This window comes from Anguilla anguilla, chromosome 16 (assembly GCF_013347855.1).
Source record: "Anguilla anguilla isolate fAngAng1 chromosome 16, fAngAng1.pri, whole genome shotgun sequence".
In the NCBI taxonomy this organism is placed as follows: domain Eukaryota; kingdom Metazoa; phylum Chordata; class Actinopteri; order Anguilliformes; family Anguillidae; genus Anguilla; species Anguilla anguilla.
This window is the reverse complement of record NC_049216.1, coordinates 26,112,686-26,140,017: the sequence shown is the minus strand read 5'-3', so window position 1 is coordinate 26,140,017 and position 27,332 is coordinate 26,112,686. Positions and strand designations below refer to the sequence as shown.

General features: G+C 43.5%; 2 protein-coding genes across 2 annotated transcripts; both read right to left on the bottom strand.

The window, feature by feature from the left end:
- Nucleotides 1–283: 283 nt before the first annotated feature.
- edc3 (enhancer of mRNA decapping 3 homolog (S. cerevisiae)) lies at nucleotides 284–21,385 on the bottom strand. Its single transcript, XM_035395989.1, has 7 exons — nucleotides 21,251–21,385; nucleotides 19,395–19,559; nucleotides 18,893–19,176; nucleotides 13,501–13,848; nucleotides 9,013–9,166; nucleotides 5,462–5,679; nucleotides 284–5,269 (listed from the first exon to the last, which is right to left on the bottom strand). Exons 2-7 carry the CDS (start codon nucleotides 19,556–19,558, stop codon nucleotides 4,935–4,937), a joined length of 1,503 nt encoding a protein of 500 aa, XP_035251880.1. The 5' UTR covers nucleotide 19,559; nucleotides 21,251–21,385; the 3' UTR covers nucleotides 284–4,934.
- A 401-nt stretch (nucleotides 21,386–21,786) lies between these two features.
- Nucleotides 21,787–26,537, bottom strand: LOC118214765 (cytochrome P450 1A1-like). Its single transcript, XM_035394963.1, has 7 exons — nucleotides 26,392–26,537; nucleotides 24,802–25,716; nucleotides 24,565–24,691; nucleotides 24,310–24,399; nucleotides 23,882–24,005; nucleotides 23,595–23,681; nucleotides 21,787–23,353 (listed from the first exon to the last, which is right to left on the bottom strand). Exons 2-7 carry the CDS (start codon nucleotides 25,639–25,641, stop codon nucleotides 23,068–23,070), a joined length of 1,554 nt encoding a protein of 517 aa, XP_035250854.1. The 5' UTR covers nucleotides 25,642–25,716; nucleotides 26,392–26,537; the 3' UTR covers nucleotides 21,787–23,067.
- Nucleotides 26,538–27,332: the final 795 nt, after the last annotated feature.

Below are 27,332 nucleotides of genomic sequence, written 5' to 3'. Positions count from 1 at the left end.
AACCGGAAAATAGTCACGTAGCACTCACAAAAATCCAAATACTTGACCCAACTCCAGAATTTTTCCCTTTATAAATGTTATAACCTCGAATTATTCTCACAACATTCTTTCCAGTTCATGTTGAATCAAAAACCGCAGAGACCTGGGCAGTCGACACTAGAGAAGTGCTGTTAACATGTCATTATAGCCCTTATCGAATAAAAAGCAAACGGAAGGGCGGTATGCGGTCTTAACATTTTTTTGGTTCACACATTTAAATGGTCAGTAAACAAACACACACAAAGAGCTTTTCAATCATTTTATTTTTATTTTAAGTTCTTTATTTCCCAATCTTACATATTAATAATGACAGGATCCAAATGACAAACTGCTCTTTTACTGAGGAGCTGTCTATTGGGCTCAAAAATATCTAGCCCAATGGCTACAGAAAATTAAGTAAATATCACAAGGCTGGGGTGAAACACTGCCTTTCTCCAAAAAAGATGGTGACATCATGAGCTGCCCTGTTCTGCTGCTCTCCCATTTCTCTGGCTGGAAACCTGCAGCTACAAGGGCAGTTCCACCATGAGGTCAGCTGTAATACTGATGTCGCGCAGTCTAATGTAATGGTTCACTAGCCACCAAGTGAACAAACTGGTGTCATTCACAAAATCATAATGCACCTCATACAGCGGCAGCATTTATTTGCTAATTTATGTTTTTGGAAACAATTATATTCCAGGATTCAGGATATTTCCTGATACTGCATTTTCCATGTGGAGAAAGATAATGGCTTCCGTAACTATGATTATTCTACAGTACACCAACCAGAGGAAGGCAGGAATCACCTCAGCCACTGAGATACGAGAAATGCAGCAAAGTTCCCTTGATCCCTTAATAAGACCTGCTCGTGCACAGCAAACTGTACCAAAGCATTTCCCAAGAACAGAGCATCTTTTTTTTTTCAAGAACAGACCAGTGGAACTCGGTCAGGTCAAAAATGGTCAAAGTCAATCCTTGGAATTATTAAAAATGAACATAAACATGTACACAGTTGGCTGGCAGTCATTCCTATAGACTGGGTTTCAAAAGTCAGCCAAGAGGAAAATGCTCAAGACATGCCTGGAAAACCAACACAAGCCTGCACAACTGAAACAAATGCATCAGACGCCTTAGTGCATACATCAGACAAAATTAAAGTAACTAAACAAAAGTGAGAAAGAACCAGGCTGATTCAGTCATACCTCAAGCCAAATAACTGACAATATAGACTGAGAATTTACCAGATCCACAAAAACAACCCAAAAAGTACTAGGGTAAGCGGTCACTGATAAAAGGCAGACTGGTACAGCTGAAATACTTTGCTGCAATACCAGTAAACTCCTCAATTATATCAATAAAATTCCTGCAGCCATGACTGGGCGGCAGAGGCCAGTGAGAGGCCAACTATCACAGCCTGTACCCTAAACTACTGAAAAACTGAGCTTTAGTAAGCGCACACCCACTATTCCTCACAGGGAGCCAACTGGCTCTTCCTGAGACCTGACACAGGTGTACCGATGGCCACCGTGAACCCTGGGCTTCCAATTCAATACAGCGAGGCCCGGTGTCTCAGTGTCCACCTGTCAGTCAAATTCTTCCACCCAGTGGTGCTGAAAAGCATGGAAAAACAACTCTGTTTCTCAGTGACAGGAAGACTTGCTGTAAATAAAACCTTATAGGTCACCATTTCAAAGTTACACCAAAAATCCTCATTCAACTTGTGTACTTACGTTTAAAGCTGCCAATCATTTTTTGCCCAGTACATACACAACACAGGTGTATGCGCACCTGCAAGTAGGCCCCATTTTCACACTGCAGACGCAGATAGAAAACAACAACTGACAACGTGAGAGCAGCTGATTGCTCCAGCAGTCTCTTACAGCAGTTCCACTTTACAACTGAGAACGATGGAAACCGTGTAAGTTGTTCCAAATACTTGTTGTTCCGCTGTGCAGCATCAAACCAAAATCTTAGGAGGTTTGCCAGCATAGAGAGACACAAGATCTTTCGCACTGTGAAAAAGTCCCTTTCCGCTGAAAGTGATGTCAGATCTTGTTTGGTGCAGATTGAGGCAAAAGCGCTGGCATTGCCCACAAAAGCATCAAACAGCCTATTATTAAATGTGAAATTAGCAGTCCACATATTTAAAGATTAGGTCAGACATGAACCGCAGAAGCACAAGCATGTCTTAATGGCAGCAAAAAGTTAAGCGGAAGGTGCTGGACTTTCACAGGCACATTTACGCTAACAGAACACAGTCGGTCTGACCAGTACAGCGGACAACCCTCTTCACTGAGCATAGATTAGCGTAAATACAAAACAGCCTAATGGCAGAATTCCAGTGCTTAACCCAATTCCTAAAGCAACAATGCATGCGCTTGTTTTGAGGTTACAGCTATTCATTATCATTTTTTGTCAGGTGTTAAATGTCCCCCATGCCCAACGCAAGGGGTACAGCAGGAAACCCTGGTCCTGGAGTTCCACGCATGTTTCTTTCCCCCCTCTATCATCCAACCGCCTAAACACCACAGGCCAATAGTTACGATCTAGGAATGCACATGACCATGTGCTTGCTACATGATTCCACAATTCCACCATTCAGACTGAATATCCAGGCCCAGGCTCTTAATGATCGGAGAAGCGATTCAATGGAATCAAAACACAGAAACACTGTACTACTTGAGGAACATGGTTACCTACCACAGCCCTACAGTGAAACAATATTTAAGTGCACTATATTTTGAGAAATCTGAAGGTATGAACAGAAATAGTTAATTAACACCAATTTAGACAGGGGAACTGGTATGAACAAGCACACACAAGCACCGTGTGGAACCACGTTCAACCACCCTGGCCAAACTCAAGCAAAACAACAGCTCCTCATGGAGCAGGACACTGAAACGAACATGTTCAAAACAGACAGACATACCATCAAACGCCCAATGCATACGCACAGCTTCGTTCATGATACCTGTGCTAGCACGGAAATGCATTATTGGACAAGAAATGAGATCTCAATATTAAAAAAAGGAATAACTAAGAAAGATAGAAATGAAAAGAAATACAAATTAAACAAAACTGATACAGTTCTGAGACGTACAGCAGTCTGCTCAAGTGATTGACAATGCTCCCATGTTTCCATGAGCAGTGATTTTGAGCAAACAGACAGCCTCTATTAGAAAACAAAAAAAATTACAAAATGTTTATCTTAACCAGTGACCAGACATGTCACTGCAAAGCATACTGTCACTGACCAGCAACTGATATGCAGACAATCAATCCACATTCACAGATCCAGATGCAGCAAGTCCAGAATCTGCACATATTATCACCAAATGACATTTTCAGCACAGACATGGTTAAATGTAACACGGTTTAAGAGGAGTAACATAACCACTGAAACTCAGTATTGTCTATTGTTCTTGGAGGATGTGGAGGAACATTTTCCACATTGGGTTCAGTCAAACCCCAGTCACAAACTGAGCAGAAAAAATCTTTTTGATTAGAAGAGAAAGTAATGAAAAAAAAAAATGTCCTAAACTCCGATGTCCTAAAATACACAATGACAACCCTGGCAGTATTTTGACAGACAACACTTCCTTATTAATGCCTTTTCCATATGTTTACACACACACACATGCATGCGTGCGCACCACACACACACACAAATATAAACATACACACGTGTGAAAGAGGGCTGGAATCATTGCCGTCTCCCCTGTAAATATTAACGTTCACACAGTAAAACAGACTGTACGACAGTGTTTTTCATAAACAAGACCTGATTTTGATTGAAGGTCTGTGGAGAGAAAAAATGGCCGTTGTTCACTTCAAGCTTCATGTCAGAGCCGCTTGAACGCAATCAAACACAAGGTTTTGGCACAGAAATGATAGCATGGCAGATTCAGCTTCTGGTCTCTGTTTCACAGCAAAAGCAGACGGTGTGCTGCCTGACTGAAATTTCAAATAAAACTAAAGCATTCACATACACATATTAATATAGTATTTGAAACCCTCAGAATTTTAAACAAATGTTCAGATATGAAGACAAGCATCTTTGTGTGCTGCTGTATTGCCATTCTTGGAATGACAGTCAAAATAAAGCCATACAGACGGTAAGCTGAAAAGTAGTGCCAAAAGCTGCAAATCTCAGTTCAGCAGCAAGCAACCAATCTCTAAGCACAGTTTCAATAAATCCCTCCATCTTCTTCAAATCCTTGTTTTATACAATTTTAAAGAAATGGTGAAATAATCATTCAAATTGGCTCCATTCATGACAAGCTTCCCATTGTCTAAAAGCAATTTTCATTTCCAAGTCTCGACACTTCTGAAATAAGAAAATTCACAAAAAATCTCTACACCTGGTCAAAGAGGCCAAGTCACTGGGCCTGGCTCAGTGTCCAGCAGGAAGCAGAACAGAAAACAGGAAGTGTAATCAGGTCCAGCCTGCTAATCCAGAGTACCCAGTGTAAATGTATCTTTTAAGGGGAGGGACTGAGCACGCTGTAAACACAATCAGAGGTGCGGGAGAAACCGTGCTTTATACGCGAATGTGTGCAGGTATGCATGTACACACACACAAACTTACACAAAGTTCTCCTCAGGGGTTTTTTTTTTAGCCTTCCTGGTGGTACCTAGCATGATAATCACCAAAAAAACCAGCAAAATTTCAGGAGAAGGCCTGCTGATGTCGCTTCCAGTCTTCCATTCACACAAGAACAGCATTGCTTCCCCCAGCCAAATGCTTTTTTTTCCCTCCAAAAATATACCACTTCAGCTACACCCCTAAACCAATCAGTCACACACTGTTTATATTCATTCAAGCTATGTGGAATTTAAGGCTAATTCTGTGTTCAGGAACACAGGGGCAGAAAGGAGGCCACAAGTGAGCAGCCCCTGATTTGGAGGCCCCGCTATGTGGAGTGCAGGGGGATGACAAACTTGCAGCCGAAGGGCGAGTGGTATTTGATGCCCACTTCCTGGAAGACCTGGCGGGGCACGCCGATGTCACACAGGTACACCCGCCCCGCGCTCTCCGCCAGGGGCAGCGGCAGGCCCAGGGACAGGGACCACTTGGCCTCCACCGCCTGCTCCTGCCCGCTCACCGGAGGGTCGATGCTCAGCACCGGCGCCCGGTTCTGGTTGGCCCAGTCCGCTGCTGCCCGGTACCAGGGCTGGTCCCTCAGAAAGGCGTTTTCGTGACAGTCCAGACAGTTGATGACCAGGTCCACTGGAGTATCCGGCAAGTCTGTAATACAGTAAGCAGAGTTAAACGCTATATATATGCGCATGTCCACTAGAGGGCAACCTTGTTTCACACTGTATAAGTTGGCTGAAGGAACCAACAGGCCACGTTCAAAGTTAATTTCATGACTCCTTGATTTAAGCGCCTGACTCTGGAGTAGAGGGGTAGCCGTGGTGATGGCAGGGGCGGGGTTACCTTTGACGCTGGACACCTGCTTTCCGCCCGTCTTGCTGAAGAGCGTGAGTTCATTGGTGATGGACTCCAGCATCTTGACGAAGTTGGGCAGGAAGAGGATGACCTCCACCTCGTGGTTGGCCAGGTGGCGGCCGCAGCTGATGCCCTGCGCCCCCTGCACGTGCGGCCCGCACAGGAGGGCCACCGCCGGGCGCTGGTGCACGTTCTTCGGGGTCAACCTGCGAAGGGAGGACGCCGGACTATCAGACTCCATGAAGGGAAGGTCCACCAGGAGGGAGAGAGACGTTAAAAGGTTCGGACGACAAGTAATTTTACTCAAAGATGTTCCTGAAAACAAAAAAGTTAAAGCGCTCTCGTTCTTCTAATTCAGGCCTTTGTACTTGCCGCTGCCATGGCGCGATCGAGCACCAGTCACTACAGAAATAAACGTTTATGAACAAAAGACACTGCGTTTACAGGACTACACAGACTGAAATTCCTTCCTGAAAGGCCAGGCTTCCATGTTCATAAATGCATTCATATAATTGGACAGTCTGCTGAACAACGTGCCCTCACACAGCATATTTTGGATGCACGTTTTCAGGAAGGTAAAGTGGGAAACTGTAGTGCAATGCCCAGTAGCCTTACATGGGTGAATCTGCTTTTCTTTAATTCCACATGTGCACCAGTGTCTTAGCCCGCCAACACAATCTAAAAAAAACCTACTTCAGTCAAGTTCAGTGAACTTTATATAAATATTATTTATTTGCACTTTCAAATGCAATTTAATGCATGAGGAAACCTGCACTTATGGAAGTAGCCGAGCAGGCCCCACACACCGGTCATAATGCTACAGTCTTTACTAAAGGACGGACTGAATTCTAAATGAGGAATCCACAAAGCCCAGAGAGGTGGCACCAGCAAGAATTTCCAATGAAATCAGCGATGTTTCACACAGAAAAGACAGGGGCTTAACAACTGCCCGGAAGGCTGCGGTCAAACTCCAGAAATAACCGTCTGATGAGAGAAAGCGAGCACACAAAAAGGGCAAAATGGCTGTTCATTAACGCTCAGAATTTCCCAGCTCTTAGCGCTGGGCTGCAGACTCAGCAGACATGCAGTTCCTGGGCGTGACTGCGCAGTCAAAGCAGAGATAAGAGGTTTCCTGCAGTCAGTGGGACCTGAGAAGAGCTGCTCTGGGCTACAGTACGCTGCCAACTGGGAGCTCAACATTAGCACCTTTCACTCAGCACATAGCACGCTCTCTATTAAACCCCATGTTAAACTCCACCTAGACCCCTTTCATTTCGACCAGACCAAGGCCTGAACAGTTCTACATTCCCAGAGAACACAAGGACAAGAGAAAGAAATGGTGAGAGAGAGAGAGCGAGAAAGAGAGAGAGAGAGACAGGGGTTCTGCTGTCCCCGACTGAACAGGGGTTACAGCCAAGCCTAGATCGGCTAGAACAGTACTGCCAGACCTGGGCCCTGGCAGTAAATCTTAATAAAGATCCAAAAGAATATCCAGATCTCAGGAACTAAACACAAATTCATGTTAGGAACAAATTATATTGTACATTCCTCTAGCTACTATTGAGGATTAAAAATCAGTTCACAGAACTGATTGCAGTGAATGAATCAAGAGAGAAAGCATGCAGGGCCTTCCATGCCATAAAATGACAAATCTCTGTAGAAATTCCAATCAGAATTTGGCTTAAAATCTTTGAAGCTATAGTTGAACCAATTGCTCTTTTTGGCAGTCCACTCATCAATCAAGAATTTGGCAAATATCCAATTGAAACTGTGCAGGCAGAATTCTGTAAACATATCTTAAAGGTACACAGAAACACAACAAACAATGCATGCAGAGCAGAATTAGGCCAATACCCATTACTCATCAAAATACAAAAAAGGGCAATCAAATTTTGGAAGCACTTAAAACATAGCGACACCCATGCATACACATCAATACAAAGCCCTGCAATACCGAGAGTTGAGCAAAGAAAATAATCCCCTCACTCAACTGGTCCTGAGCCTTAGTTCTCCTCATACACTAACACATTCTAACACCTCACTGGCTCAGGATCAGAACAAAATTACAAACCTAATTACAGTAATGAATCAAATTCTAACACAGCTGCAACAAAATTACTTATTGGGAATCACAAACAAATCACAAAGTAAAATTAAATGTTATCTGGCCCTAAAACGACTGTAGCAAACTGACCACAGTTACTGACAAAAAACTGAGAACCACCTTGACGAGGTACAGAATCAGCAAGCACCACCTAGCAATAGAGACTGGGAGGCACAAACAACATGACTGCCAGAAGAAAGAAGATGGTGTCAATAATGTAAAGACAATAAAATAGAAACTGAGAAACACTTCCTGATTGAATGTGCCCCCAAAATTAGCCAAAAATGCCCACAATTTAACAACACACCTGACACAGATAAGCTACCCTAGGGGGAAAAAGACTGCTGCATACTAGCAGCACAATTTTAGTTTTCTTGCCACACTCTGAGGGACAATGACTGACCCTGTCTTGCACACACGTACACACATACTACAAACACACAGTGTACGCACAGGCATATACGCGCGCACACACACACACACACACGCACGCACACACACAACACACAGACAGACCTAACATCATATATGGTCATTTTTGTTGTATGATTTTTTTCCCCCTTAATCTATCATCCATACTGTACATAGTTTTCTTATGTAACCTGCTATGGCAACACAACAATGCCTGTATTTGTCATGCCAATTAAAAGCTTTGGAATTTGGAATTTGAGTGAGAGAGTGTGTGTGTGTGTGTGTGAGAGTGTGAGACAGAGTGAGAGAGAGAGCGAGAGAGGGAGTGAGAGACAGAGAGAGAGAAAGACAGACTCAGAGAGAAGTGCAGTGGTATGAATGAACACTGCTCAGCAGTAAGGCATCAGGCCACCACGCTTTCACTGCCTTCCCTGGCGACGCCCTATCATTTCCATAACTCATCTTCCTTCTTTTTTTAAAAAAAAAACTGCGGCGTGAAGCTCGGTGTGCTGTGCCGTGTGTAAAACGAAAGAGCAGACAAAGGCTTTGACAAGAGGATGCAGATGAATTAGCCGTGCTGACAGGCACACGTGACTCTGCGAGTTTCGACAGCTCCGGCGCTGGGCTGACGGCCCTGCAGAAACCGGCTAGACGTTAACCTGAGCGACGACCTCGGCGGCAGGGAAACGCACACGGCCTAGTAACACTCAACAGCAGCACCGCGCGCGGTGGGACCAGCGCAGGGAAAGCCAGCCTGCGCGCGAGTCTGTGTGTGAGAGAGTGTGTGTGTGTGTGTGTGCATGTGTGTGTGCGTGTGAGTGTAAGAGTGTGTGTGCGCGAGTGTGTGCAAGTGTGCATGTGCTTGCTTGTGTATGTGTGCGAGTGTGTGCATGTGCGCGTGTGCGTGTGTGTGTGTGTGTGTGTGTGTGTGTGTGTGTGTGTGTCTGTGCGCATGTGTGATGCGTGTGTGTGTGCAAGTGCATGTGTGCAATGTGCGGCGGCAGCTCCTCCGGCCCCCCCTCACCTGTTGGGCCCCCCCAGCAGCGTCAGGGCCATCTGGCTGGCGCACACGCCCGTCATCTCCAGCCGGCGCTCCAGCGAGAGGCCGTGCCGCTCCGCCGCCGACAGCAGCCGCTTGTGCAGCTCGTAGGGCACGCTGGGCACCACCAGCCCCGAGTCTGCGACGGGCAGGGGGGGAAGAGGGGTCAGCACCACTCAGTTACCTCTGAGTTAATGCCTAACTGCATCACTTACATTACAGATTAATCACGTCTGAGAACCTTATGCGAGCTACAAGAATAAACAAAAAAATAAAATAAAAGCTGATATGCAGAAGCGGGTGTGTTCTGATAACATCATGCACCACAGAAGAACACACCAGATACACACACCCCGTCAGACCAATGCCAGCTCACAGGGACTAATCCACCCAACACCCAGACATTCTTGACTGGCCAATACAGGAGGAACGTTGTGATTTAAATCCTTCCCTCGTGCTCTTAAACGTGCACGCACGCACCCACACAGACACACACGCACACCCGCACATCCGCACGCACACACACTCAGAAAAAGCAGGAAACGTATCACATGGCGCAGAGTCTTGGCTCGGACAGCGATAAGCAGAAGAAAGCAAAGTGCTCTCTGTCATGCAACCTGCCGCTGATAAAGAGGAAAAGAATGATGGGCAGAAAAAAAATGTACTTCGTGCTAATTGCTTCTGGACTTTGCCTCCGGGTGTGTTTGGAAAAAATACCTCTACCAGACACCCTCTCCTCACACACACACACACACACACACACACAAATGTGCATGCATGCACAGACACACGTGCGTACACGCACACACGCACACATGCACGCACACAAGCACACACGTGCATGCACACACGCACGCACGCACACATACACACACACGTACAAATGTGCGTGCATGCATGCACACACACAAAATGCAGACACACAAGCACACACAGAAACACACACACGTACATTTTGTGTGCATGCATGCATGCACAGACAGACATGCACACACAGAAACACACACGCACACACTGCACACACCCACTCCACTGTGGTGCAGACAAGCACGCAACGTTCAACCTGCTCAACTGGGTAACCAAGGAGCGTGCAGGAGCGGTAAAATAAACTGAGGTGGAAATGATCTTGATCTTTCAAGCATGATAACAAAAACGCCAATCTGAAACTAATACACGGGGGGGTGTTACCTGGACGGAGGCCATACCTAATTATGCCTGGCGCAGAGTGCAAAAAGTGATTTCACAACCTTCCACTGCAGGTTGCGGTTAAACACAGGCTATATCCTGAGATGGACCTTACAGACAGGACGACGGGTGCGAATGTTTACACAACACAAGCCCCTACTCCATGCTCATCTGGGCTAAGCAGATTCAGCTTTGTGCAAGTACTGTAATACAGTGTGGTGTGGAAAGCAGCCCCATGCACCTCAGCTCCAGGGCTCCTTTAAGTAGGCACTTATTCTCCAATCGACCAATGAACTTTTAGAAAAAGAACCACCGGTGAACATGCCGTGGGACACTGTTGTCAGTATACTCCATACAAACTCTGTTCTTGTTTTTTTGGAGTATCACATGGCTGGGGGGGGCTGCAAACTTGTTGTGCAGATATTTACAAGTTGCTTCGCACAACTCAGGATCATTGACACCAAACCTCATGGAAATTTGTGCCAGGAATTTGAGCACATTTCATTGTCTTTAAAAGCTCTGCATGAACAATCATAAAGATGACAATACCCCTGCACAAGTTCAGCAACTCTTCGTTCAAAAGTATTAATCTCAAACACATTCCAGTCACGACAACGATGCTACCACCGGCATATCTAGATGGGATACAGAAGATTTCAGTAAATGGTGCCTGGCCCGATAGGTTCACCATGATAGAACAATTCAAATGAGGAAGGTTTGACCTCATTTGTGAGCCAAACTAAAGATAAACCATTTAAACAGAAAGATAAATGATAAAGCTGAGGAAACTACCTATAGGCTAATAGAATGGGGGAACTATCTAGCTAGCCATCTCTTTTACAAAAGAACATGGGAAATGCTAATAAATTTTAGCCTATTCGGATTTAAAGCTACCAAAAAGAGAACAGCTGTGACTGACTGAATGCTGAAGGGCTGCTGGTTGGCCTGAAATCTAATATTGCCTAAAAGTGTCAAAACTAGGACAACACTGATGAATGTTAGAAACTGATTCAATAACAGTATTCCAGTATTCACTGACAGAGGGACAGTATGAGAACAGCACTGCTGCATGTTCTTTGTTTTATGAATCAAATAGCTGGTTTGATTGTTTACAGTGCGGAGTTTCCAGATCAGGGCTCTCTGGTTCTTCCAGTTTGGGATGCGGTTACTGTAAAGTTGGCTCTGAGCAGACACACGCTCCTGTCTCACAGCACATTTCTGCATGTGTGTGAGGCAGCAGCACACGTGCACCTTCAGCTTCAACTCCCCCTCTGCTCTGGCCTGTTCTGCCCTTAAATCCTTCATCTGGTTCGGGACAAAAAGCTTCAACTGACAGCACACGTCTAAACTTATTTACAATGAAGGCGTTTAGCAGGTGCATTTAACCAGGCGTATTTAGCATGGCTAACATGCTCCATGCCTACACTGAGCCCAAATGGTTTCCCATTGCAGGCGCTGCTCTTCCTCGCAGTGTCAACTTCAGTATTTGCACTTCACTGCTTCATATCCTTCATATCCAGCGCTCGCCCTGCCGCCAAAACAGCCAGGACGCGGCCCCTCCCTGGCCAATGGGAGGCAGTTTCACCACAACCAGCCTGTTAACGCAGACGGAAAGTCTACGGCTTTACCGCAATACACCCGCTTCCAGCGGTACAAACACGAAAGACAATACCATTCCCCAATGCGCTCTTTACTTTACACTACTTCTGTTCAAGTCAATGCAAGAGGCCAAATACAATGCATACAATCACAGTCTGTTTGCACAAAGCTTCAGCACAACACGTGAAGCAATTAGCCTGCGGGGTCATCTGAGGACAAGCAGTGCTAGAAAGCCTTGGCAGCACTGAGAACAAAGATAACAACTATACCAATAACAACACGCTAAGTCAACTATCCACCACAATAACAATCGATACAAATCAACCAGCAAGGTAAAAAAATGCCTCAATTTCAAACTGAATGGATGCCTACTATGGACAAGAAATATGGCACTAAGGTTCTGCCTGAGTTCGTGGAATACCAAATAAAAGCTAATGAGCATGTTGCATGTGCAGTTACAACCACATGTATAAAAATATAAGATGTTAAATCATCTAATTTACATTAGAAACCGACTAACAAACTGAAGCATCCAAGCAGTCTTACATGTTACATGAGAAGCTGGGGAAATATATAATAATGATTTAAAAAACAGACTGTATGTGCTTTCTGCATTAGCGCATCACGCTAATTCTCTGACCAAAGCACAATGCACAGTGATTGATAATCCAGAAGCATGTTATGCTTAGCTGAAGACTGCTAGGTAATCAGTAACCGCACATAATACATTTGACAGTGAATTAACTCATTAACTAATGCAGCAAGTCTAAGCTTACCAGTGCAGTACTCTAGTGTACAGTGCAGTGAACACAGTCTTACCAGTGCAGGCCTCCTGAACTCCACTCTAGTGTACAGTGCAGTGAACACAGTCTTACCAGTGCAGGCCTCCTGAACTCCACTCTAGTGTACAGTGCAGTGAGCAGTCTTACCAGTGCAGGCCTCTTGAACTCCACTCTAGTGTACAGTGCAGTGAGCAGTCTTACCAGTGCAGGCCTCCTGAACTCCACTCTAGTGTACAGTGCAGTGAGCAGTCTTACCAGTGCAGGCCTCCTGAACTCCACTCTAGTGTACAGTGCAGTGAACACAGTCTTACCAGTGCAGGCCTCCTGAACTCCACTCTAGTGTACAGTGCAGAGAGCAGTCTTACCAGTGCAGGCCTCTTGAACTCCACTCTAGTGTACAGTGCAGTGAGCAGTCTTACCAGTGCAGGCCTCTTGAACTCCACTCTAGTGTACAGTGCAGTGAGCAGTCTTACCAGTGCAGGCCTCCTGAACTCCACTCTAGTGTACAGTGCAGTGAGCAGTCTTACCAGTGCAGGCCTCCTGAACTCCACTCTAGTGTACAGTGCAGTGAGCAGTCTTACCAGTGCAGGCCTCCTGAACTCCACTCTAGTGTACAGTGCAGTGAACACAGTCTTACCAGTGCAGGCCTCCTGAACTCCACTCTAGTGTACAGTGCAGTGAGCAGTCTTACCAGTGAAGCCCTCTTTAATGCCACTGAAGTGTTCAGCGCAGTGAGCAGTCTTACCAGTGAAGCCCTCTTTAATGCCACTGAAGTGTTCAGCGCAGTGAGCAGTCTTACCAGTGAAGCCCTCTTTAATGCCACTGAAGTGTTCAGCGCAGTGAGCAGTCTTACCAGTGAAGCCCTCTTTAATGCCACTCTAGTGTTCGGCGCAGTGAGCAGTCTTACCAGTGCAGTACTCTTTCCCGCTGTGTTGTGGTACAGTGATCTGGCGGTAGACGATGGGTTTGCCCTCCAGAATGTTCTCGTCGTGGCGGTAGCGGGAGGGCGTCCGCTCCCCGGGCGTTCCGCGGGACCGCACCCCGTTGCCGCGGCGCTCCGACGTGTCGATCTGCGAGAAGACGGCGGCCTTGTCGAACAGCGCCAGGTTGCCCTCGAAGTCGAAGTCCGTGTCCAGACCCTCGTCCATCCCGTCCCCGAAACACTCGTCGTCTTTGTTCTTCATGGCCCCCCCTCCGTTCTTCAGACCGTTCTTCTTGGGCGTGGCCTGGCTCGGGCCTCTGCTGCTGGACGACCCTGTGGAGGGGGCGGAGAAAAGGGGGTCTGTATAGCATCTCACCCAATGAAATGCCCGGAGCCTTCCCATAAAAACACTCCATACATCAGGGATACCACAACCCCAACCCTGGAGATCTACAGTCCTGTAGGTTCTCATTTCAACCTTTATTTGGCACACGCGACTCTACTAATCAGCAAATCAATGAGAACTCTAGCCTGTTGAAAGAGGTGTGCTTTTAATAGTGCTGGAGTGAAAACCTACAGGACGGCAGATCTCCAGGAACAGGGCTGGGCACAGCTGCCATAAAGCAAGGATCAAACAGCCATTATTAAAAATGCATGCTGCTCATAAACACACAAACATCCATAAATCTTTCTCAGAGCCAAATGTTCTCTCCCTGCGCAATGTAAACATGCTTTTGTCGTGTATGATTTTTCATATACTGTACTGTTGCAGTATTGACAACTGCAACAGAGCCAGAAAAGTGCGCTTACTTTGCTAAAGGTCTAAAGCATGTGAGCAAGGGCTGTGAGCGACAGGAATCCACCACTCATCTAGCAGACACTGATGAGAAGGGATGAGTGAGTGAGCAGCAATGTTCGCCTGCATTGTACGCCTGGTTTGTGAGCTTTGCGTTGCAGTCCATCCCTCCAGTAACAACCAGTGGCTTCAGAAAGCCACCTTGAACACTACTATCGTACCTGCTGTCCACACACTGGTCACAGACATACATACATACATACACACAAACACACACACGCACACGCACACGCATACACAAACACAAACACAAAGGAAAAAAAAAAAACAAAACAAAACGTGCCAGCATGATGAGTGGAGGAGAACTGGAAAAACCTGGTGTTCTGCCCGGCAGTGCTGAGCTCTCACGCAAAGCTGGGGAGAGAGAGAGGCGCTGTCTCACGCAAGTGTGGCAGCCACAGCCTGGCGCTGAGGCTCACACGCAGATCACATGCCACACGGGCACGTCCGCCCGCCCCGGTCTCTGCGCCAAGCCACGCTCACCCGGGCCCCAACTGGGGCCAACGCTGAGCTTCAGCATGCAGCACCAGCATGGTCTACAATACCAGAGGCCCCCCCCTCTCCTCCATTAATCACATCAGTTCTGCTATTCAATCTAAGTCATCTGAGGCAATGCGTAATACCATGATATGCTGATAGAGGGCGCAGCAATAAATGCCACTGATTTGTCCCTTGGGGTATGCATTTGAGAGCTACTTAGCACACCAGATCAAACCTGATGTTTACACACAAAGGTTTAATTTTTTTTAAGCATCTTGCTGATAGGTAAGACTTAAAATTGTTGATAAAGATATAATCATTTACCATCTGAATCCTGTGCATACTAAAATAGGATTAAAAGAATATGGAAATATATAGGCTAGACATTGTGACCTGACAGTAGATTAATGTGCAGGAAGTGATAATTAAAATGTTCAGAATAAAGTTAAAGCTCAATCATCTTTACAGCAGGATTGGTACACCGAAATAAACAGGATCGACGACGCGATCACTACTACAGGTATAGTGGCGTGGAAAGTTCCTCTATTATTGCATATTTGTCACACTGAATGGTTTCAGATCTGTAGACGAAATGTAATATTTGACAAAGGGAACACGAGTAAACACAAAACACATTTTAAAATTATCACGAGCTAAGTTTAACCCCTAATGTATCACATCCTTTTAACACAAGCCTGAAAACGACATGCCCAAAATAAAATGGTTATTATTCTTGAACCCTTTCGACTACGGGCATAATCTTGACCTCTCCTGAAAGGTAACCCTTGGGAGTTTATTTCGCAAGAGTAAGAAGTACTCTAAATATTACTGAAACAAAGTAACCGAAGCTCAAACAGTGGAAGTTTTTTTTTCTCATCTAAAAATTATGATTTTTTTGTTTTGTTTTGTTGAGCAGATAGACACTTGAGGCTTTGCCCGGTGGGCTTAGAAACACAATGCAGACAAACCCTGGTTCAAATGTGATGACAATATTACCAAAAATGAGCATTCTCCATTGTTTTTTTCTGAGCTATTTCTAGGCCGGTTTCCAAAAAGGACACTTGGTAACCAAATGATATTTGGGTTATTAGAGGAGTAAAATATATACTTTATACTATATGCCTGTGGAAGAAGTAGTGGCCTGCTTTCCCCCTACCTTTCACTTAGACTTAGACATTGCAAACTATTTTTGTTGTAAAATTTTTTAATTTTTTTAATTTAACCTTTATTTACCCAGGGTAGGTTCACTGAGCACAGCTGCTCTTTTGCAGGAACGCCCTGCTTCACACTCACACACATTCACACCTGGGAGCTGCCCAGTACAACCACTGGGTAAAACAACCTCTGAAGGCATACAGTCTCAAGAACGCTGAGAGTCATGCGTAATGTTTTCAGCATGAGTACTGTAACAGAGACGGTGTGTTTACGCTGAAGAAACAGTGCGGGTAACTTTATGCAAGCCTAGCAACCGACACATCGTTAAAAACATAAATTCATTATCAAAAATGGTTCTCAGTCGTCAATATAATAGCTTGCCACTGGCTGGCAGAAGTTACATTGTCCATGTCGAGTCATTGCGGGTCCCATTGGCTATACTGAGGAACTGCTTGGTCAGTACTTGTCAGAGAAGCTTATATAATGAATGAATGAATGAATGAATCAGTGAATTTATATAGCACTTTTCCGAACGCTCAAAGTGCTTTTACAGTGATAAGTGGGAACTCCGCAAACCCCAGGCCCAACCAATGTGTAACACCCACCTGGGTGATGCACGGCAGCCATTTTGCGCCACAACACTCACCACACCACACAAGGTGGAGAGGGAGAGAACATAGAGGGGCAAGGGGGTAGGGGTAAGTGCCCAAGAGACTAGTTAATTTTATTGAAATGGGTCTGTATAAACTAAAAACTTTAGCTACAGGAAAACCTCAGAGTGAACGGACAATGAAAGGGTTAACACAATGCAGATGACAGAGGTGAAAAACTGAGGCAAGTCAGCTAAAATGAATTTGTTATTCAAGCCTTAAGGCTACTCCTAGCCATAATTTCAGATGCAGTCTTTGATAGAGAATTATACATTAATATGAGCCTGACATGGGAGGCTAGACTCCCCCTAGAAAAGTCATGCTATGGCATAAGTGACTCAGAAAAAGAGCAATATAAAATTGCTCCATATCAGTTAGGATATCAGTTCAAGTTGGGTTACTGAAGGCTAATATTTCATTACAAATGCAGCACCTTTCCCATCTTATGACCCACAAAGCTCAAGATAATTAGCGTATAATCCATCCATATAATCTATGATCTTAAATAACAAATGTGCCCTGTCCTTCACCCTCCACTACTCTCCCAAGTCAGGCTTGGATCAGCCAATCGTATTGCGTTTCAACGGGACAGCCCTGCCCCTACCGTACCAAATCCATGCACTGCTGCAACACCTCCGTGACAACATGGCCACCTGCCCAAGATAAGGAATTAAAATAAAACATCAGAAAGCCAAACAGTGCTTTCAAAACTGCTGTCCCCTGCACCAACACGCACACTGGGATGCAAGGTTTCCTGTGGGGGTGCGAGAGGGGGGGTTCCTGCTCTGGGTGGCGTGCCAGAGCCAGGGAGGGAAGAGGGGTGCAGAGGCACGTAAGCCTGGCCTGGGATAACCTCTTCAGGAGAAGTCAGACGGAGGGCAGTGGGGGAGGGGGGATGTCTGTTGATTTTACTGAAACAGGCACAGAAAAGAGGACCTCTAATCCAGGTCTTTAGCACACGATGGAAAGCCAAAAAAAAAAATCACAGCTACAGTGTGTGAATCCCAGCCCCCTTCTCCACTTCGGATTCCTGCCAGGAGCTGATAGGACCTGCCACTGAGCCCAGAATTTACAGAGATTTACTGCCGAGCAGGGAACACAGTGTCTGCTTGCTCAGTTATACAGCTGGGATGGCCATGAACGCTCATTAGACACGGCCTGCTACACAAAATCACATGCATTCAGGTTTCGGCAGGTGAGACAGACACAGAAAAACATTAGTCATATGCTGCACTCCACCTTATTTTGCGAATGCAAACGCCAAGTTAACATTAGCCAGACCACAGGGTACTAGCACTTGTATGTAGGTAAATGAGCAGTTACACCAGTGGCCCCTCGGTTCAAATACATACATTGCGTTAGAGTGAAGTGAATGTTTCAAAATTCTTATTGAGCAAACCAAAGCCCAGTTTTAAACATCAGGTGGCAAGGATCATATCCAAGTCCAGGGATTTCTTGTTCCAGTTGTTAGGAAATTTTAAAAATAATAATAAATCTAGACTGAGAAAGGCAATTCAAAATAAAATTTGTGTAGCTATAGTGCAGTTTCAGACAAAACATACAGAGAAAATGTGTTGAGCATAATAGGCTACAACAGAAAAATGATATCTATACTTGTAAAACATAAGAAGCTGAGGTTTAATGGCATAGATTTGTATCTCCGATGAAACCTAAATTCTTGTTTTTTTTTGGTGTAAAAAAAGAAATCTGGAATCTGTCTGGAATTTTTATCTGAATACCTTCCCACACTGTACAACGGATTGAGTCTTATGATTATTACATGTCACACTGTGTAACGTAACCAAATAAAAATCTTTAAATCAACTTGGCCAGATTGCATCAGTTCCCTTGTCACACTCTGCAATTGGCTTGCGAGACTATGGCAACTGACGGGCCAATCAAGCACGGGGTCAAAAGAACAAGTTGTGGCTGCAATATTGGCTGCGTTTTGTTTGGAGAAAGCAAAGAAAAGGAGAAGAAAAAGAGTATGGACCCGTTCGTGGCTGGGAAGGACAGGACAGTATTGGCTGTCTATCCTTCAAAGAGAGCTTGATTTAATGTAAACATTAACAGCATTGTGTAAAAATGCACTAATGGCATTTATGTAGATCTATGCTAATAAACTGAAAACTGAATGGTTGATGTGAGGATCACACAATCATCTCTAGCCCTCTACAATGCCCCCACATTTACCACCACAAACACTGGCCTCAGCCAATCAGGCTGTGGTACTTACAGGAGTTGTGTCTGCGGCGAAAGCCCTTGGTCTGCCCCGGGCCCTCGAGGTATCTCTCCCCATAGCTTTTGGAACACTGCTGTGGTGAGCTGAGGCCCTCCTGTGACCTCAGCTCACCTTTACGCGGAACTGCCACTGGGGCGCTGCTGGCAGGGGCCCCGGAGGCTCCGCCCCTGCCATTCCGTCCGTAGTGTCCCAAGGAGGCGGGGCCAAAGTCGGCCCCACCCACCTGGCCGCTGCCATTTCTAATGTCCAGGATCTTCAACTCCTTGATATCCATAGCACTGCAAAATGCAGCACAAAAAACAAGGCACATTTTTATGCAAAGAGACACCCACTGCACATCAGCGGTGCGGTGGACTAGATGGAGGATCTTTCGTGTACTGTTATCAGCAAACTATGCTATGTTATAGCGTGGAGGAAGCTCCTCCTAGATATTACTGTGACATTCAGTACCATTCTGACAATGCAAGTAAAATAACAACTCCAAGAAATTCCTCACCTAAAAGTGACCTCCGGGACAGGACACTTGATCCCATTGTGAAAGGGCTGTTTGAGAGAGATGGTCTGGCTGACTTGGTCCACCGAGGACACCTCTCCCTGATACACCCCTAGTGTCACTCCACAATTTATTGACACCAGACTCCCCAACCAGTCTGCAGCCATACTGCCAGTAACAGACAACCAGAAAAAAGAAAATGTGACCATCATAGTGAGTTTATATTTTGTGGCTAGCAGGGTAGTCTAAATGTCTGAATTATTAGACAGCATGCAGGTTAAGTTACCTAAAATTGCACGTAAAAAGCCCGTAAATCCAATTTTGGGTCATCAAGGCTAACTAGCTGACAAGGTTGCTAACTTAGTAAACAAAGCCAATTAACTTAGTAAACAAGATATGTAACCACCAAGTTAAGGGAATATACAGTATTCAGGTATAACAGTAAACAGGTAGGTTAAATGTTAGAGAGCACAACTTATATTGATTGTATAATTAGCCAGACTGCATAAAAATGTAATCCTCAGTTTCAAAGAGCTTTCTAGCTACCTTTCAAACTCAATTAATTGTATTCGTTAGTAAAGTTGTCAAAATTTCTTCTTACCGCAAAGAATCCCTGACTTGTTTACATTCTGGACAAATTTGACTGCAAAGTAAATTTATTTAGACCTACAAACTGAATAACCAATTTTAGGCTGAAGAGAACTTTGACAAGGTGGACACTACAAAGTTTAATAAGCACATTAATATACCACTTACAATAAAGTGTCCTCGGTTCACTTTTGAACTATTATACACATCAGGAAAATATAGTTAGGCGTATACTTTTAGTACATCAAGTATACTGAAGTAGGCTGCAGAAATGATACAAAAATACTGGACTAGTAGTAAGCCACTAGTGCTCAATGGTTGTTTAAGTTACTTTTGAGTTTTATTACCCAAAACGTGAGCCAGTTTAATCCGAAAGTTGTCAAAGTCAGACTAGTTGGTTTACATTTAAAATTCAGGTCCAGCCTACAGTTTTCTTTTCTGGTAAGGGGGTGGTTTTATGGTTTTAAGCAACGCGCTATGACCGCATTATGAACACATTGAACGGGTGACTTAGGAGTGTTTTGTTTTTTATGCTTGGTAGGTTTGATCTAAATGCAGTTACTGAATATAGGCTTTTACTCTGCGAAGATGGGATTTCTCTATATAATTGTGTCGTCGTGGCAACACATGTCTACGCTTGCAGGTCAGGCACTGTTCATGGTACGGAGAAATTTTAGGACAGCGGTTCCGATAATGATTTTTTCGAAGGCGCTGAGACAGAAACGGCAATAGATTTGTTTAGCAGTCACATATGTCTATGTAAACAAGTCATAGTCAAACAAGGCATTTTTACACATTAAGAAGTAATTTAAAGACAGTGTTACATGAGTAGGGCCTACATCCACATGCTAAGCCAAACGAGCATGAAGATAAAATTGTAATTTGCTAGCATTTAACATTGTAAATAACTATCATTAACGTTAATCTAGCTAGCTGACGATATATTAGCTACCTAAAAATTCGCGCACACTAAGCTACCTAGCGATCAGTTATAATTAAATGCGTCTCAAACCTGACGCAGCTACTTAGCTAGGTAAAATTAATAATTCGCAGCAGATTTGGCTATCAGGTACGAATTATAAACAGATTAACTACAGCTAGCTAATACTTGGTAGTTTCTAATATCGGTAAAGTTTGACTTTTCAATACCGCCAACACACTAGCCTTTTCGATGTAGCCTGAGGTCCTTGCTGTGTGTCGAGACAGCATGGGTCACTATGAGGCGAACTACTTCTATTTCCTCAAAAATCACAAACAGTCAAAAAACATACCTGTAGTCAAACTTGTAAGACAGCTCGTATGTACTTTAAAAGCCTTTTCTAAACCTGTTGTGTTATTCTGAAAAGCTGGTAGTGGTAGTGGAAGAAGCAGTTGCGACCCAGCGTATTACTTCCTCAGGCCAAAAGTGAAATTTGCGTCATTTCCTGTGGCTCATTGCAGCTAAATTCGCAAGACCTTACGCACGTGTCTGTTGTTTACACTTTGCTGCTAGCGAAATCAACTAAACGACATGTGTAGGCCTATCATCTAGCTATTACTATTACTTTATATCCTAGCGAAATAGTAAAATAGATTCCTTCGGACAGAAAGATTCGAAACATAACAGAATGAAATACAGTTTCTGTCTTCATCAAATTATTATTATTATTATTATTATTATTATTATTATTATTATTATTATTGTTGTTGTTGTTGTTGTTGTTGTTCATTTGTGTGTGTGTGTGTGTGTGGAATGTACTCTCAAAATTGCACAAAATTTCCACAGTATGGAAATTATGTATGCTATGATCACAGATGGAATCAGATCAAAAGAACAAAGACACTTTTTATATTCACATTGTACATTTAAAAAAAAGATCGCAAAGAGATGAAAAAACTGCATTACATTTCACAATATTGATAAATAGTTACACCAGCATGAATTAATATCATTTAATTACAAAATAGCTCGCATCTGTGTATCTGTTTCCATATCAATGGAATGAAACATCCTTCATAATTACCATTTTTAAGGGTGACTGACATAAATACAAATAAACAAAAGGGCAGGTGGTCTAAAAAAAGTACCATTTTAAAGAAAAACATACAGCCACAATTATATATATATCATCAGGTTCCTTGGTGAATTGTATACTCCAGTGTATAATGTGTTTTTCTGTCTCTTATTTTTCTTTTTTGTACATATAGCAGTATGTGTAGGCACAGACATCTACAAGTTGTTCTTCACTAATAATTCTCAACATTAAAAATATGTCACATTTTGGGATTAAAGATACCAAAAATATCAAAATAGCTTATGCGTGTATCAAACACATTCTCTCAGCAGATTGAACGACACAAATCTATAAGATGGTAATCATTTCTTTCAATGAAAAATATTTTCTTTTTCCAAAATTAATTCTATGTATACACAACAACAGTTAATGGAAAAAGGTGCTTGATGATGTAAGGGGCCTGATGTTTTCTTAATACACTGATGGGCAGTAAAGATTGCTTTGTGAAATTCAAAAGTACTGAGCTTTAACTAAATAGCAGCTATTCTATCTTTCACTGGAAGACACCTTCAGCTTTTATCTCCACTGACACATGCTAGTGGTATCTCTCACTTGCATGCTGCCCTGGGGTAATATTTATTTTTTAATGAAATGAGCATCAAAAAATATACACTACATATAACCATTTAGCTTAAAAAATAAATCAAATTCCAGGTCTGGTATTAAAACACAGACACTTGGCCATCTACTGGTGTTGCAAAGGGATTTAGGTTTTGGTAACTTATACTCACAATGTAATCTGAGGGTATATGACAGACAGCAGATATATATTCCTGCTAATAACTTGCTCATTTTTCCTGAGGGTTGTCATTTCAATTAACATTCTTTGCAGGCTTCCCCACACACAGCCCTGCCACATGTTCAATATCTGCCCTAAAAAGGGCACCAAACTGGCATGACAATGCAGATTTTTCTCTGTGAGACCCCCATTCTGTAATAGCCTGTGCCCACTAATATTTAGGGTCAACAAATGCAAATGACAGAAAATGCATGGCAAGCATTTGGCAGGCCCTCCCAGGCTCTCGCTGCTGCTCTCATGTCCTCAGGCTGGCACTCAACTGGCATCGCTTGTGCTTCATGGTGAGCCCATACTCCGGAGTCATATCCGGTGCTTGCCCTGGCTTTTGATAGAAACGTAACCTCTGGAGCAGGATGGCCAGGAAGAGGAAGACTTCGGATCGCGCAATGGCCTCGCCAATGCAACGCCTCTTGCCCAGGCCAAACGTCATCACTTTCTCTGCCTCCAGTTTGTTGATGCTAATGCCATCAGCATCGAGAAAACGCTCTATGCTGAAATCAGTGGGCTCTTTCCACACGGTACTGTAGAATATGAGAGAAGCACAATATAGCTAAAGAATTTCCAGGGAACAATAAGCAATAGTTAACATTTATTAACAATATTTTTATATTTTAAGACTCAACAGATAATGCTAATGGGCAGCAATTACTTCTGGAAATTATTATTCTTGCAAAAATAATTGTAAGAAAAAAGAAAACTTTTAACTGTATTTTGAGGCAAAACTAGCTTGATGTTTAGGTAGGACAGATAAATGATACTTACGGGTCATGGTTGACTTGCCACTGGTTGACAAAGACACAAGTGTCCTTTGGGATGAAGAATCCATTGAGTGATGTATTTTTAGTGGTGCTAGAAAGAATTAAAATGAGTTAGCTGACCAAGCTATCCACATCACCGTGCCTTTTTACTTTACCCTACTAGTGATAGAGTTGAAATTACTTCACTAAAACTAGGTTCTCATAGAATACTTAATTTGACAACACATTCAGAAACATTGTCAGCGGCTTTGATTGTATGAGTCTTGATGTGCATTTTGAGATGTGACTCACCAGTGGGGGATGGTAAAAGGCACGAAGGAAGAGTGGCGGAAGACCTCCGTTATGAAAGCCTCCAGGAAGGGTAGATTCGATTTGTCAGTGAGACGGGGGAAGCGATCCATTCCCACTTTTTCTCCTGAAATCAGGAAGTGACAGCACACTGAAGTCAGACATGATGTGGAACTGGAGACTTCTATGGTTGTCTTACATTGTGTGAATACATATCCATTAGGAATGAAGAAACATTTTTAGTCCAAAATCAAATTGAGAGAACTTCCTGTTCCCTGCAGTTAGATTACAGTCCATTTTTGATAGCTGATAGAGTTGAAATACTCTGCCAAAAGATAATATGGCACAGTAATTTAACTGATACAAGAAGGAGATACGGTTTCATCTGACGAGCACAATGTTTCCCAGAACTGGATGATGCTTTAACTTACTTAGTTCTTGATGGAGTTTCTCTTGAATTTCAGGGTAGGTAACCAAGTACATGACCGCCCATGACAAAAACGTGCTGACAGTATCAAATCCTGAAAAGCCAGAGAAAATAGACATTCAAAAACATTAGCACCTTTAATCACATTATTCATTTTCACATTATGATTAAATTCATGATTAAATTGTGATTATGGTAAATAAATGTATATAAAAGTCAAGCACTACATTGAACTCAGTGATAAAAAGTTTTCACACACCGGCTCCAAAGAGGTCATTAACAATTCCAACAATTTTTTCATCAGAGATCTGGGTGTTGGAGTTTTCATCCAGTTTTCTGTCCTCGCAGTGATCAATGAGGGAGTCAGTGATATCACGAATATTGTTCTGGAACAAATAAGAAACAATGAACACCATGGCTACCAGAGAAAATGATGCATGAATGATTCAGAGGCAGTGAGATCTCAAATAAGGGAGCATTTACATTATATACAGACCTTATCATAGGAGATGTAGTGCTCCCTGACAATCTTCTGCACAAATGAAGTGAAACGGTCATTCATTTCCATAAATGCTTTCATGGTGCGACTGGGCAGGAATCGCAGGAAGGGGATGAAGTCTGCGGGATTGCCTGTGCTTGCAACTTGACTGAATTCATGGCTCAAGTTCACTATGCTCAGCAGCTCTTGGTCATCGTGGCTGTAGCGCCGGCCAAAGCACATGCCACAGATGACATTGGCGACTGAAACCACAATGTGACGGAAGGGATCAAAGGTCCCATTGGCTTTCATGACAGTGCTGAGCCGTTCCACCAGGTACTCGCCCTCCTTGGAGATGTGCTCTTCCAGTACACAGGAGTACTCTGAGCTGCTTCCCTCGATGGTGGAGAAGAAACGCAGGGCGCTCAGCGCAAGTTTACGACGGCCCCGCCACACCCCTGCCTGGTCAGTGCTGAAGGCCAGACTCTTGCCATCACTGATGTACTGGAAGCTGTGCAGGTCAGGCCGGCCTGAAAATTCCTCCCCTTGCTTAATTAGCGCCTGTCGCACGGTTTCGCCTCCACTGAGTACCACCACTGGGCGCATGCCGATCTGGATCTGGAAGACAGGGCCGTAGCGTTCGCTCATGGCAGTCAGGCTGAGGTGAGGGTTAGCGCTCAGCTCCAGCACGTTCCCAATGATGGGGAGCGGCTTCGGCCCTGGGAGCCGCTTCAGCCCCTCCGGAATCTGTGTGGACAGGAGCCGCAGCAGCAGATACACCACACACACTGTCACCACAGCTACCAGGCTCTCACATACGGAGATCGGGCCAACCACTGGCAAATTCATCAGTGCCATTTAGGAGATGGTTGAATCTTTTCCTTGACAGATGAAGGAGGGAGCTTTGTCGCTTTGTGATTGTCTGTTTGTCTGCTGGGAGATAAGTGTAAAAATATTTTAAGGTGCAAAAAGGTAAAATCCTGGAAAACATCACTGTGGCATTTCAGCACAGTTCAGGTGTTTCATGAGAACCTGACATACATGAAGTGCAGGACTCCCGTTCGGGAACATTAATTAAAAACAACAAAATTAATTGATGCATGACTTTAGCAGTGACTGAACCAGTTAATGAACATACATGGCTAGTAATGTTTTCATGAGGCAGCTTGATGCTGGCTGTAATTTAAAGAAGTCAAACTAGTGAACAAAAAACGTCTTTAAATTCCAGCCAGCAATATGCTGGAACTATGATTTACGCATGGAAGTCATACAAATTCGCATACATTGGGACAAAACTTTTCCGGTCAAAACCTTTGTTTTCCCCAAATTGGAAAATAAATCTCCGATTTATAAATAAGAATCACTACACGGTTAAACGTCACGAAACATGAATGAATGCATTGTAAGTCAGTATATCCTGAACTAATTATAAGCTGCAATATGAATAGGTTTTACTGACTGGTGAACAGTCCCCTGAGCTGGAGAACTGATTGCATTTGTAAAAATAAAAAAAGCCGGTAGAAAACGTTCAGTTGTATGCTAATTGTAGGATATTAAATTACTCTACCTCTGTTGTAACCATATAGACAGCGATGATGATTATATTACCTTTACGCTGGTGATAAGAAAGCAGAGGTCCAAATGCGGAGAGACGTCCAAACTCTGTTATCACAGAAGGAATTGCGTCGAGGAAACTTTAATCCTTGTTCTCTGTTTTGCAGCTCTTTGAGTAAGTAAATGATGAATGAAAAGTTTCTTTTTATAGAGCGCTGTTCGTTTCTATTGGTCCATGTTTGAATGACGTAGGGAGAGCTCTTCATTGTATTTGGAAACCCAGCGGCGCTCAGGGGATTGTTTCAGGTCGCGGCAATTCAAAAGAACAGTGATCATGACTAGATTCCATTGTTAGTAAAATGCTATGTTAAGAGCAATCACGGTTAAAAATAAATAAATAAAAAAACCTTAATACTGATAACAAATTACTTGGAAAAAGTGTATTTTAACATACAATTTGTGAAAATGCCCTATGAACGATAGGCAAACTAAAGTCTATCCCCCAGATAATTTCATTAACATTTTTGCTTACTTTATTTTTGAAATATATATTACATTGCATTTATTTGGCAGACGCTTTTATCCAAAGCGACGAACAATAAGCGCATATAACCAAGCGCATTTTACACCTCCAGAAAATACAGTAGGCTACAGTACAGTTGAACAACGCTGTGCAAACGCTTTTCTGAATTTTAGTGCATGGAGTTTACCAAATAACTATCAATTAGTAGCGGTGTTTTTTTTAAATTTAATTAGCTGTAGGCTAGGTAGACACTGTTGGGAGAAATATTCTAAAATTAATCTTTGCAGACGTATTGGTGCAAGTCATCGACAAAGATAGACGCAGTTTTACAAAGGAAAGGATGCATGGTGGTGTTTTTAAAATTACGTGACTATTTTTTGTTTTAATACAGGTTAAAGACCTTTCTGCCCCCATTTTTTTAAATTACGAATTATTATTAAATATTAGGTTAAATAAACAATAAGGTTTCTAA

Bases quoted from the DNA above. Each gene is read 5' to 3' on its own strand.
- edc3 (XM_035395989.1), bottom strand. From the start codon at position 19,558: ATGGCTGCAGACTGGTTGGGGAGTCTGGTGTCAATAAATTGTGGAGTG. The intron at 13,849-18,892 runs GTAAGTACCACA...CCCCCTCCACAG, and splicing joins TCGCCGCAGACACAACTCCT to GGTCGTCCAGCAGCAGAGGC. The intron at 9,167-13,500 runs GTAAGACTGCTC...TGCCCGTCGCAG, and splicing joins CGGGAAAGAGTACTGCACTG to ACTCGGGGCTGGTGGTGCCC.
- LOC118214765 (XM_035394963.1), bottom strand. From the start codon at position 25,641: ATGGCACTGATGAATTTGCCAGTGGTTGGCCCGATCTCCGTATGTGAG. The intron at 24,400-24,564 runs GTGTGTGAAAAC...CTGGCTTTTCAG, and splicing joins TAATGACCTCTTTGGAGCCG to GATTTGATACTGTCAGCACG. The intron at 24,006-24,309 runs GTAAGTTAAAGC...TCCTGATTTCAG, and splicing joins GAAACTCCATCAAGAACTAA to GAGAAAAAGTGGGAATGGAT.